Raw genomic sequence first — 13,478 nt, forward strand, 5'->3', positions numbered from 1 at the left:
CAACTCACAGTAAAAATCCAGGAGAAATTAATTTTTTTGTTAAAACATGTAAAATCATAAAATAATTTATAACTAAAATACAAGTTCAGAAAAATCATTCATATATTACAAACATAATTACAATCATACAAGTTCCAGAATCAGTATAAAAATCAAATATGACCTACATGCCTCCTAATTATACAGGTATTGTACTCACCAACAAAGTCAAAGGAACTCCCCATGTTGATGTCGATAATTGTACATGATCTACTCGTTAACTTGAAATGGTAAGAAAAAAAAGTGAGCTTTGGGAAGCTTAGTAATATAGAACTACCAGATGATGCTGAAGGACAAGCAGATAAACGACAAGCATAAAATTTTTCTTATTGATTCATGCATCTACGAGTTTTCTAGATGAACTGGGGTTCCATTGATATTTCTTCAGATAACAAACAATAAGCTTATAGTTCATAGGAAACGTTCAGAAGACCAAGTTCAGGAGATTGAAATAGACGTCTAGTGTGTTCTCTCAAAAACATAATAAATGAAATCATAGTTTATAAACAAAAGTAATTTATTTCAATAAAAACAGGTTTTTAAAATCAATATAGTACCCACCATCTGAATACTCCATGTGAAATTCCTCAGGACATCATCCATAAAGACTTACCCTAGACCCCTAGGATCTAGGAGTCTAATATGAATAATTAGAACATAAAGGATTTACCTGCTAGCTGAACCTTAGAGACTCCAAAATCCTATCCAATCAATACCCCAATAAATAGTTTCAGATAGAACCAGTAATATCAGAAAATAGAAATCAAAAGTTGAGTTTTTATTTAAAATAAAGAGTTTCTCTCCAACCTACACCAAACGTAGTACCCAAAACAGGCATCCATAAAGTCTTACCCTAGACCCCTAGGATCTAGGAGTCCAATATGAATGATCAGAACAAAAAGGATTTACCAACTAGCTGAATCTCAGAGTCTCCATGAACCTACCCATACATTACCTCAATAAAACAAATCATATAGCTGACAATAATATCATAAATCAGGAGCTAATTATACCTCGTGTCAGAAATCAGAAACTAGATATCAGAAATCATACTTTATATAAATCAAAGAAAACATTTTTGTCAATAGGAAACACACTAGAGGATCTATATATTTTTCGAATGCACTTGGAAATTATCAGAAATAGAAAATATGAACTTACTTAAAATTGATCGGATTTTAGGATTGAGGTCCCTATTAAAAGGGTTTAATTGCTAATGGATCTAAACAGGCATTTAGAGATTGATGCTTCAGGACCATTTATAATTTTAGGTGTATCAAAAAGGTATTTAAGAACCTTTACATCAGAATAAATTAAGATTTCAGATATAACCAGAGCGATTCCATTATTTAGACCATCGGGGGTATTTCAGAAACTTTCATTTCTAGTGGATTCTTAGCAACTTAATTCAATAAGAGTGAAACAATAATTTATGGTATTCAAGATTCATGTCGATTTGACAGGAAATCTGGTGAACTCGAGCTAAACAAATCTTAGTACTGTGATACCTATCAACCACTCGAATTGATACACTTCAAGAATATTCACACTTTAATACTGACAGCACTGATCGAGTTAATCATCTTCAGAACCATCGTTGACCGGATCTTCAGGAACTATACTTATTCCGATGATTTTTTTGTTATTTATGTATTGCAATAGTCTCCAAGATGACCGACGATCTTGGGTCCTCTCCATAACCTTGAGGGCCAATACAATAATTAGATTTCTTGTTATTTCTAGAATTATCCAATAACATTCATTTATTTCTAGGTCATGAGGATATTTGGGTAATTTTTGTACTTGAGGTTACTATGGTCCTTTAGAGTTCAAGATATTTCGCAGCTCAAGAACATTTTGGTAATTCTGTTCAATCCAAACATATGGAATTTTTCTAGTAATTTAGTTAATTATGTCCTTTCATTGTTATTTTTCATTATCAAGGGCAATCTTGGTCTTTTTCCAGCACGAAGACATTTTTATAATTTTACTCCATAAGGTTATTTTTGTAATTTCTTATCCAGTATTCTTGGCACTCAACCTTAAAAGAAAATAATCAGAATTTACAGATCTTGAGGTCGATTATTAATCCTGAATTTCTTTATTATCAGTTTTCAATTTCTTAAGCAAGTTATCTGAGTCTTATTCAATATACTAACTTTATACAGTACTCAATTCGAGTCTTAACCAATTTAATATCCTTTTACCATATTCAGTACGAATTTATGAATATTCATCGGGATTTACTTGACTAAACAATATAAATCATGCATCAGTCAATTACCAACATGTACCGTAAAGTGGACATAGGGTAGTAAAGTATTACCTCGATTTTTGATCAACAACAGTCGATCATTTGAACTCCATTCAAATGCTTTCACACTTGATTTGGACGTCCCATAATATCTTGGTGACATAGCAAAATAATATACGTTAGAAACGAAACTTAATCGAGAGTACAATTCGAATCGAAAGATAAAACATTGAAAAACAACTTACCATATTCGAATTTGATGAAACAGACTTCAGATTCGGACTTAGTACGTCGAAAAACATAAAATAGGATTTTTCCCGAAAAAGATGAAGTTTTGGTCAAAGTCAACGGTCAACAGGTTAAAGTCAAATTCTACTGGTCAACGGCTTGTTTAACAACTTGGCTTGGCTAAAAAAATAGATCGGTTCGGGCGATTCAACTCAACGACAGGGATGGGGAGGGGCGATCGATTCCTCCCAACGACACCATTCACTAAAAACAACTCGAATCAATCCATAAATCAGCCAAAATCGATAAAAATTAACGAAGAAAGAATAAACTCTTACCCTCAATGGCGGACGACGGAGGACGCAATGGAAGGGGATGATACCAGTCGGGTTATGGTCAAAACAGAGTGAGGAACCCGATAACGATGATAGTGAGGCTAACCAATGACAGGATTGACGTGAAAACGCGAAAAACAATGACAGTGGGTTTAGTTCTCCATTTAGGCTTTGTCAGTGGATTTACTACGAACGGCGAGCTTAGACGGAGAAAGGTCGAACGGGTTTTGCTCGGCGTGGGACGGTGAGTCGATTGGTGGCCACGACGCAACCTACGATCGCATGGTGGTTGAAATAAAGCAGAAACAGAAACACGTGTTCTTAGGTTTCAACGAAACTTTCCTGGGGCCTTTCATGACGATCGATGGCGGTTATTGAAAAATTGACAAAGGGCTTTTGACCGGGAGACGAAGGGGAACAAGGTAGTGGCGGCGGTGGTGCACACTACTGCCGATCGGAGATCGATGAACGGAGCGGCGACAATTTGGGTTGGTGAGAGATTGGGGATTTTCACGATTTGAGGATTTGGTTTCAAATGTTAGGAATTTAAAATCCCAAACTAGAGAAATAAAAGATATTTTTACCTAAACCCATAAGATACAGTGATCTAAGATATACGGTTAAGGATTAGGGTGATGAATTAACATGCCAAAAGTTTAATCCCAACCACTTACACATTTTATTATAATTATTAATTTTTTTCTTTGCAGACAAAAAAGGGTTAAATCTAGAGCTAGGTGAACTTGTAGAAGCTTTAAAAATTGACCCCCAAGGTTTAAAATTTTACGATTTGGTCCTCAAAATTAATTAAAACAATAAAATTGAGGGTGTTACATTCCGTGTAATCGATTCTAAAACTATTTAAAGATCAAGTTAAAAAAAGTAAGAACTAACGTTTTATCATAATTTTTAATTATTGATTATCTAAAAAATTATTGTTGAATTCTTTAAAAAATTATGGATGATAAACGTGATTTTTAAAAATGGTGGATGCATATAAAATTCTAATAATAAATAATGGATGACGAATAAATGTTACTTTAATTTAAAAGTAGACCCTTAAAAATTCTACAAATACTTCGAAGTATTTTGTTTAACAAAAAATAAATTTAACTGTTTAATTGGATAAGAAAAACAGAAATTAAATTAATAACATCAAGTTGAACATTGAAATATATTTAGTCAAAGGTGAACAACCCTCATCGAGACAGCCACCATTAAACACGACAAGATTCCACCTTGAACATAATATAAGCCTTATAATTGTAGAACTGGTCATATCAAAAGCCGCAATATATGTCCAATATATTTATTTACTTTCTTAAATAGTATTATAAGATAATATTATTTGTAATCTTTTAAGAGTATATACAAATTTTGTAAATATAATTGTTTGAATTTAAGATTTTTAGAAATGATAATTCTTTTAATTACTAAAAAGTTGTAGAAGGAAACATGAAAAATCTAAACAAGGAAGATTTATAAGGGGATTCAAAATAAACACTATTAAAGGATCCACAAAAAAAGATGTGCTCTTTTTATTCATCTTCTTCTTCTTCTTCTTTTTCTTCCTACCTTTCTCGTTCTCTACTCCTACTTGGAACAAATAAACCAGTATCTTGCCGGAGAACAGAGGCTTAATATCAAGGGAAAGAACCCAAATCCCATAATAAACTAGCATTATCCTGAAAATTAAAAAGAAAAGTAAAAAATAGTTTGAAATAATCTAAATTTATGTCTTTCCTTGGAAAGTGGTTTTTTTTTTTTTGTAATAACCTGACCTGAGGGCGAGAGAAGAAGACATTGGGCCATCGTCCTCCCAAACCTGCAGCAGAAGGTGGAGCAAAGGTGGTGGGCTGTTGCAGTGGTGGTGGTGATGCAATCCAACTCTAAAAATAATAATTTCAGAGACAGAGATTTTAATCAGAGCTTTTTAAAACAATAAGAAAAGAAAAAGGCATTAATTAAAGCATATAGATTTACCTCTGGTTTCACCATTAAAGCATCCAAGTCCACTCTAACGTCATGAAATATGGGATTAATAGAAGCAAGCTTCGTCGACAGAAGCTAATTAAAACAAATTAGACTTAGAGGAATGGATTAAAGAGTTTTTGTTTTGTTAATTGTTGTGTTTACCTCAACTTGGTTTTGTAGGGACTGCACATAATTGATGATTTCATCCAGCATAAGGGCCTTCTCACTCACCTATTTTTCACACATAAACCCCATCAACACAAAAAAGTTGTCATGAAATGAAAACACAAGTGAAACTCCCACCCACCTTGTCACAGCCAGGAACAAGACATTGCAATATCTTCATCCTCTCACTGATTTTCTCTCTTCTTACCTGCAATCCATTAAAGGTAATTAAACAAAACAAATACAAAACCAAACTTTTGCGTTTAATATTATTTATACCCTTTCTGCTAGACTGTGGCTGTCAGTTGCTTGACCCCTTCGGGCTCTTACATGAACGTACTGTGTTGGAGCCTCTTTGTCTTTCTTTTCATTGCACTTGTTTTGCTTACTTTTCTTCCCTGTTTCTTCATCCTAATGGAAAAGCCCGGATTAATTTAATCGAAAATCCATCAAGGAAAATCTGGGTTTAAAAGCAGCAACGGTTTTGATTACCAAAGAATCCAAGGTTGTCGCGTTTCTCATCTTCCTTTTCGCATTTTGTGTAACTTGTTCACCGTGTCGGAGCTTATCCACCGCGGTGGAATCATTTTCAGAATTGAATGAGTTGTTGGTGGGAGACAAAAGCATGGAATCGTAGGAAAAAGCAGCCATACCGGAGAAAACTGTGATGAGAGCGACGGTGTTATGGTAGTTGCAGTGGAGAAAAGTGGGCGTCTGAGCTTTATATAAAAATCAGAGGAGAGAGAGACAGGCGAAAAAAAATGAGTTTATAATATATATATATATATATTTAAGTAATAATTTTATAATTTTTAATAATTTAAATAATGAATTATTTAATTTTTAATAATTAGAGTATTTAATAAAATAATATCCAATGATTTTACCCTAAAATTAAAGTAAAATAACTGATACGAGTAATACAGAACTCAACTCGAACTCAAAAATTTTATATATAAACTAACTCAAAAACTTAAAATTTTTAACTCAATTCAAACTCAAAAATAATATTAAAACTCAACACAAACTCTAAAAAACTCAAATTCAACAAAATCTCAAACTCAAATAACTAAACTCAAAAAAATTTCAAAAACTCAATTAAAACTCAAAATTCAAACTCAATTATAACTCAATTATAACTCAATTATAACTCAATTCACACTTAATCAAATTCAATTAAAGCTCGAGAATTTAAGCTTGGTTCAAGCTCAAGGATTGTTTCAAACCTGCGTATCCTTGCCTTTTATAATAGACTCAAATATTCTCTCTCTATTCACTACCGATGTGGGATTGTTTTCAATTCACAACTCTACAACTTTCTCCTCACCTTCTTCCCCTGTTTTTTTCACGTCAAAAAGCCTTCTCTTTCACACATTTTCCTACCACCCAAACACTCCTAGAACCAAGAAAACATAGTAGCGTACAACAGGTTGGGAATGGTGGTTCTAATCTTTCAATCCAGACGTTGAAGATTTGGGGGGTGGAGAAAACATCTACAGTTCAACAGCTTCTGACTTTACCGCCGTTCAACAGCAGCGTCAATGCCCTGTCTTGGGTTGGTCTCGACCGACAAAGAAATCACGGTCTTCTTGCAGTTGGAATGGAAACTGGACTCCTTGAAATTTGGAGCCTTCATGTCGAAAGAGGCGATGACAGCATTTCAACGCCAAGTGTGACCGCTGCTCCGATCATCCAGCTCGATCCTTTCATGTGCCATGTTTCTGCAGTTAACCGTTTGGCGTGGAAGAACCATGAGAAGAATGAAAATTGCAGAAGCCTCCAGCTTGCTTCTTGCGGAGCTGATAATTGTGTGAGGGTGCATTCAGGCCTGTCGGCATCACCGTGTAGGCTGTTACCTTCGGTACTATCAAACGTACAATTTCACGGATTATTATTTTGATGGTTTCCATGGGTTACGGTGTCATGAGGCCGACCCTCGGTGGGCTTACTTCGAATGTAATCACGGTTGGAGTAACCTTCTTTCTGGCATCCGAAAGTTCTTGAACTGGTGGAAAATGCCGGTGCAGTGAGTGATCTTTCGGGAAAGGCGAGACTGTTTTTGGTTCTTCCCGTCGCAATCTTAGATGCCTTCTTCATTCTTTGGATATTTACTTCTCTCTCTGCAACTTTAAATAAACTTCAGGTATGTTTTCTTCTTCAACTTTTTCAAATAATTGCAGTATTCGTACATGCATTAGATTATTGAGTTTATCTCATCTTTTGAAATTCTATAATGAAAGTTTAGCAATGGTATATTGGTGCAACAGGCTAGAAGGATGATGGTAAAACTGGAAATATACAGGAAGTTCACAAATGCACTGGTAGTAGCCGTTATCGTATCATTGGGTTGGACGTGTTACGAGGTAGTCGAATCCATTATTTTGGATGCTATCTTTCTGCTATCTTTCAGCTGCTTTCGAATAAAGCATTATGCAATCTTGATCTTTAGAATAGGAAGTATGAGACAGAGTAATGTGAAATACTGAAATAGTAATAATATTTAGTGTCAAACTAGAAAAAATAAAATAATAATATTTTGTATTTTTATCAATTTTAATATATATATATATATTATATATATATATATATCTTATACTCGTATCACTAATAACATTTAGTGACTTCTCAAATTGTTACATGATAATGTAAGCTCATTGTCACCTTCATTTAAAAAAAAATCTTTCAATCCAGACAACTTTATTTTAACTGCTTATTTCTTATTGATTATAGCTTTTATCTTTCAATCGGTATATTTATTTTGCATGTTGATATGTTTATGTATAAGTATGCGATTGATTTATTTAGGAGTCACATAACATCATTTTGCATAATTTGTATGTTACCTTCATGTGCATAATTTAATCCCTATCATATAATCGAATTTAGGGTTTATGGTTTATGCTTTAGGGTTTATGCTTTAGGATTTAAGGTTTAGACATTAATTAATCGACTTGTTACCGATTTATGAGGTAAGTATGATTTAATGTTTATGATTTAGAGTTTAGGGTTTATGGTTTAAGATTTATTGTTTATGGTTTAGGGTTTATGGCTCATTACAAAGACATTAATTAAATTTTGAGAGTAGTTGTATTATAGAATTTTTAATATATTTTAAAATTTTATAATTATCAATAGTATTTTTTATTATATTTTTAATAATGTAATTTTAAAAAATCTAAAATTATAATATAACATTTTTTCGAGCTGCTCACGAGCTTTTCGAGTCGAATATCGAGTAGCTCGTTTCGGCTCGTTAAGAACTCGAGTCGAGCTCGAGCTCGAGTCGAGTTCATTCGATCCTAGTATTTATCGAACCTTGACCTAGTCAATCTCGAATAACTCACGATCTGTCTCGTCTCATTTACAGCCCTAATAATTCCCACGCAATATCAAATTCCTTGTTATCTTCCTCGTTACATCACTCTCCACATATAAAAATATAATATCTTTTCGACCGTTAAATCACTGTCATTTCCTCGGAATATTATTTCTTTTAGATCAATTGCATCTCATATTAAATTTTAAAAAATAAATTTAATTTAATTAATCAAGTATGTAATGCAATAATATTTTTTTTGTTAAAGTGATATTAATTTTTAATTTAATTTTAGATGATTCATCTTCTCTTTTTATTGAAAAGTAAAATAAATACTCAATGTTTGAGCTAGATAAATATTAAATATAGTAAATATTAATAAAAATATAAAAAAAAATTAATATATAATTGACTTGTTCTTGGGTAGAAAAATATATTTGTATGTCTAGGTCCGAATTTAGTTCGGCTAAACGAGGCCCAATAAAAATCGAACAGCTCATCAATTTTTAGTCAAACGATTTGGCAAGTTAATTTAATCTGAGTTTTTCAGCTTTGTATTTTTACCTTATTATATAAACTTAAATTGGTAAAGATTCCATATATAGGATCGAAAAAACTGCAAAACGCTTCCATCAATTATTTAATCTTATTATATTCTTACTACATTAAATCCGGAAACTTGATTTAGTTCAAATAATCATGTTAATTAAACTCATTAAGTGATTTTAAAGTTTAATGGAAAATTAGGTATTTAAATTATTAATTTTTTAAGTGCTTAATTTTTTTTTTGTCAAATTAAGTCTTTAAACTATTATAGTTAATGATTTTAAGTCCTATCAACATTTCAGTTAAAAGAATAGTTTTTGACTAATAAGATATTGATATGTCACACAAAATTAGGTATTTATTTTGATCAAAAAATAATTTAAGGGCTTAAAACAAAAAAAGTGTCATAGTTTAGAGTTTTGTTTTGATCCAAAAAAATAGTTGAGGTGCTTAAAGTGGTTACATACTATAGTTTAAAGATTTAGTTTGACCAAAATTAATTTAGATACTTAAAGAAAAAAATAGTTTGAGTACATATTTTTAAATTAAGCCTAATTTTAAGTGATAAAAAGAAAGATTAATAAAAAAAGGTAAAAAAGAATATTGTTCTTACTAAAGATTTTGAGTTTAAACAATTATATTTGTATGATGCTTGTGCATTGTCAATAGATACAATAGACACTCGTTTTCGTCCAGTTTTTAAATTCAAACGTTCTTAAATTTATTTTATAGATTACTATTTTAATTATAATTTTAATAATTAATTAAATATTTTAAAAAAATAATATTATTATTTTTAAGGTTAACTACATCAAATACAGACATCTTTAAGCACGAGCTTGAAAATTCCACTGACGTTTCAATTTGTCAATTTTATCATTGATGGTTATGTTTAACTCCAATTATGTCACCCACCGTTAATCCGTTAACGGAATGCTGATATGGCATCTCCCTGCCATGACAGTGAAGACATATACTATTTCATTAAAGCCGTTTAATCCATGTAGGATTCTTGTTGGCATTTTAACAATAATTTATTTGATATAAAATCCTATGTTTGACGGTGGAAGAGGCAGAACAAGATGGATTTAAAGGAACTTTGAAGGAGAAGTATCAATTCCTTTGTGTAAGATGACTCTAGAGGACATGAGGAAATGCCTGTAAACAATGAAAGGACCATGTTAATCAATTTCTCATCCATTTCTGAAACAGTAACAAAGGCTTCAGAGGAATCTCCCTTTCTTTTGTTGTGAAAAGTAAAATATCCATCCAAATGATATGCCAACAATGGCAGCCTTGAGTTGCTTACTTTAGACTCGGCAACGGAATTTCCAAAACGACCTACTTCATTCGCCTCATACCTTGATGCATATGATAGTTGTTGACACCCATTTTGTCCGGATATTTTTTATTATTTTATTATTATTATTATTATTATTATTATTATTCTATTAATACAAAGTTGCATTTTTTGTAGGCCTGAAGTTCAAGCCCAAATACTACACTCAAGCCCCAAACCCAGCCCAGCAGGTTACATTACATCAACCAGAAGCCCAACAGTCAACCCCAGCTCTAACCCGATTACATCAAACCCAACCTGAACCAACCCAGTGCCAGGCCCAAACAGTTGACCCAGAACCCAACTAGGGTTTCCCTTCATTTTCCATGCGCCGCAGCTCCCCTCAGCCACACGCTCTGGACCCATACAACGGTCCAGATCAGTGGCCATTAGGTTTTTTACCCTAATGCTCCCATCAGCAGCAGCTGCCGCCGCCACCGACAAATCCATACCGTTCTTATGGCGCGCGCGTCATACAAGCGGTAGCCTTTCGTCGCGTGAGCTGCCGCCGAGCACTCCTGAGCCGCCGTTGTCAGCAAGCCGTACCGAACAGTGACATAAAATGCATTCATCAGTCACAGAACAAACAAATCAACAAAATAAAAAAAAAACTAATAAAAAATGAAAATAAATCTAAATGATATCCCGAGGAAATCCTAATCTGTCAAAAACATATCTCGGTTGCAGCATTATTTTGCATCAAAAGCCATCACTTGCATCATCATAAAGCAGAGGAGATAGAAACCAGTAAAGGGAGAAGCTTTCAAGAAAGACAAAAAAACCAGATCGGAAAAGTAAAAGGATTCGAACAAAAAGAAATCAGAGAGAAAGAAAAGAGAAAAAGAAAGAAAGAAAGAAAGAGATCTTACCTTTCATCCATATCTAGCCGTCGGTAGCCACACCGGAGTTAGGAAAGCTTCTTCGAAGGTAAAGCCATCTTGTTTCGACAGATCTAAGCTTTAAAAGGGGTGTGTGTATCGACTTTTTGGGTTTTTTCAAAGAAAAGAGAGAGGGGAGGACAAGAGTTGTTTCCCCTTCGGTTTCCCACACCATCGCCGCCGATTGCATCGGTCGTGGCTTTCTTTTTTCTCTCCACGGTGGAGGAGGAGACAGAGAGGGAGGGGGTTTGAGAGCATTCTACTCTATAATCTTTGAAGAGAGAGGAAGAAGCGAGTAAATGAAAATCTGGCCGAATTTAGGCCTTTTGTTGGCCTTATATCTAACAAAAAGAAAGAAACCAGATCGAAAAAGTAAAAGGATTCGAACAAAAAGAAATCAGAGAGAAAGAAAAGAGAAAAAGAAAGAAAGAAAGAAAGAGATCTTACCCTTCATCCATATCTAGCCGTCGGTAGCCACACCGGAGTTAGGAAGGCTTCTTCGAAGGTAAAGCCATCTTGTTTCGACAGATCTAAGCTTTAAAAGGGGTGTGTGTATCGACTTTTGGGTTTTTTCAAAGAAAAGAGAGGGGAGGCCAAGAGTTGTTTCCCCTTCGGTTTCCCACACCATCGCCGCCGATTGCATCGGTCGTGGCTTTCTTTTTTCTCTCCACGGTGGAGGAGGAGACAGAGAGGGAGGGGGTTTGAGAGCATTCTACTCTATAATCTTTGAAGAGAGAGGAGGAAGCGAGTAAATGAAAATCTGGCCGAATTTAGGCCTTTTGTTGGCCTTATATCTAAGGCTCAAAACGATGCCGTTTAGAGAGAACCTAGGGGCATTTTTCGCGCATGGGTTATTCTCTAGTTAGGTCTCCGCGGATTGTAATATGTATATTCTGGTCATCATTGAAGCTTTTATTCTCTTTTATTTTGATCTTCCGCGTTGTTATGTATTATAATTTAGTCCCTATTTGTATAAAAGTATGTTATGGTTATATTCATGATTCAGTCATTTTATTTTAATATGTTCATGTTTATGTAGTACATATTTTTATTTATTTATTGCAGTCATTTTTTTAGGGTAAAGTATAGTAATGGTCACTGAACATTTCAGAAGCTTGCATTTAGGTCCCTCAACATTTAAAACTTGCAATACAGTCCCCCAACATTTATTCCGTTTGCAATATGGTCCCCCAACTTAAACCACGTTAGAAAATTAGGATAAATTATATAAATGGTCATTGAACTTTTCAGTCACTTGAATTTAGGTCCCCCAACTTTTAAAACTTGCAAAACAATCATCAATTTCATTCTAAACCCCAATTTCCAAAGTAATTCAATTTTATTCTAAACCCCAATTTCCAAAATACTTGAAAATAATTCGAATTTTAAATTTATAAAATGTTATTTTGACGTATAAATAAAAGTGTAAACTACTCGGTTGACAACTTAACTATCTAGCCCTTTTTACTTTGTCATCGATCTTTTAAATTTATCAATCATACCACATAATTATTTAACTGTTTCAACTAAGCCACTAGTCGTTACCAATTTATAAAAATGATGATGTGGCAGTTAAAAGGAATTGACATTATTATACATTCAGTCTTTATTATTTATGTAATCAATTTGGTCCTAAATTAAATAAAATTTAATAAATTAATCATTTAATTAGGATCTGACATGTGTTAGCACATGATCATGACACATGTCATTGGTGACACGTGTTACCACCTAATTATTTATATATGCTATCAATTTAGTCCTAAATTAAATAAAATTTAAATTAATCATTTAATCAGGATTGACATGTGTTAACACATGATCATGATATGTGTATTGGTGACACATGTCACTCCTAATTAGAAGAAAATTAAGTTACAAGAAGTAAAATTTGGGTCTTGGGCAAACTCAAACCTGAGTCACGCAAATGAAATATATAGGGTGGAGCCACTAAGCTAACACCATCGTTTGTGTTAAGAGATATACAATAATACATATACTAATAGTATGACCAATGCCAGAAAAAAAAGAATTAATGTAAAATGGAAATAATGAATTTGAACTTCGGCAAAAAATTTGAAAGCAATAAATGATGGGAAATATTATATTTTTACAATAAAAAAATATTATATTTGATAAATTGTTTGATAGATTTAATATATTTTTTAAATATTAGTTGATACAATATTTTAAAAGAATAAATTTAAGATTTATATATTTTTAAACTAAATTTAATAATTATATTTTCATATTTATAATTCATGATTATATATATAATCTTAAGTTGAGTATTTCTAATATAATTAATAATTTTAATTTCTTATTAAAAATAAAATATTCAAAAAATATAAATGATTCATACATTAATTATGAATATATTTTTTATTTATACATCTAAATATAA

At 32.8% G+C, this 13,478-nt stretch overlaps 1 protein-coding gene across 1 annotated transcript; it reads right to left on the reverse strand.

The window, feature by feature from the left end:
- Positions 1–3,020: 3,020 nt before the first annotated feature.
- On the reverse strand, positions 3,021–5,706 carry LOC120158785 (transcription factor bHLH137-like). The gene is made up of 8 exons (XM_039169542.1): positions 5,488–5,706; positions 5,275–5,406; positions 5,138–5,203; positions 4,993–5,061; positions 4,840–4,923; positions 4,633–4,745; positions 4,469–4,541; positions 3,021–3,128 (listed from the first exon to the last, which is right to left on the reverse strand). Exons 1-8 carry the CDS (start codon positions 5,644–5,646, stop codon positions 3,021–3,023), a joined length of 804 nt encoding a protein of 267 aa, XP_039025473.1. The 5' UTR covers positions 5,647–5,706.
- Positions 5,707–13,478: the final 7,772 nt, after the last annotated feature.

Source organism: Hibiscus syriacus, unplaced genomic scaffold (genome assembly GCF_006381635.1).
Source record: "Hibiscus syriacus cultivar Baekdansim isolate YM2019G1 unplaced genomic scaffold, ASM638163v2 tig00111330_pilon, whole genome shotgun sequence".
Classification (NCBI taxonomy): domain Eukaryota; kingdom Viridiplantae; phylum Streptophyta; class Magnoliopsida; order Malvales; family Malvaceae; genus Hibiscus; species Hibiscus syriacus.

What these genes read in the sequence shown, in the direction of transcription:
- LOC120158785 (XM_039169542.1), bottom strand. Translation starts at nt 5,646, where the DNA reads ATGGCTGCTTTTTCCTACGATTCCATGCTTTTGTCTCCCACCAACAAC. An exon ending in CTTTAATGGTGAAACCAGAG is followed by an intron (nt 4,746 to 4,839) that starts GTAAATCTATAT and finishes TATTATTTTTAG; the next exon opens with AGTTGGATTGCATCACCACC. An exon ending in TGTTCTCCGGCAAGATACTG is followed by an intron (nt 3,129 to 4,468) that starts GTTTATTTGTTC and finishes ATGCGATCGTAG; the next exon opens with GTTGCGTCGTGGCCACCAAT.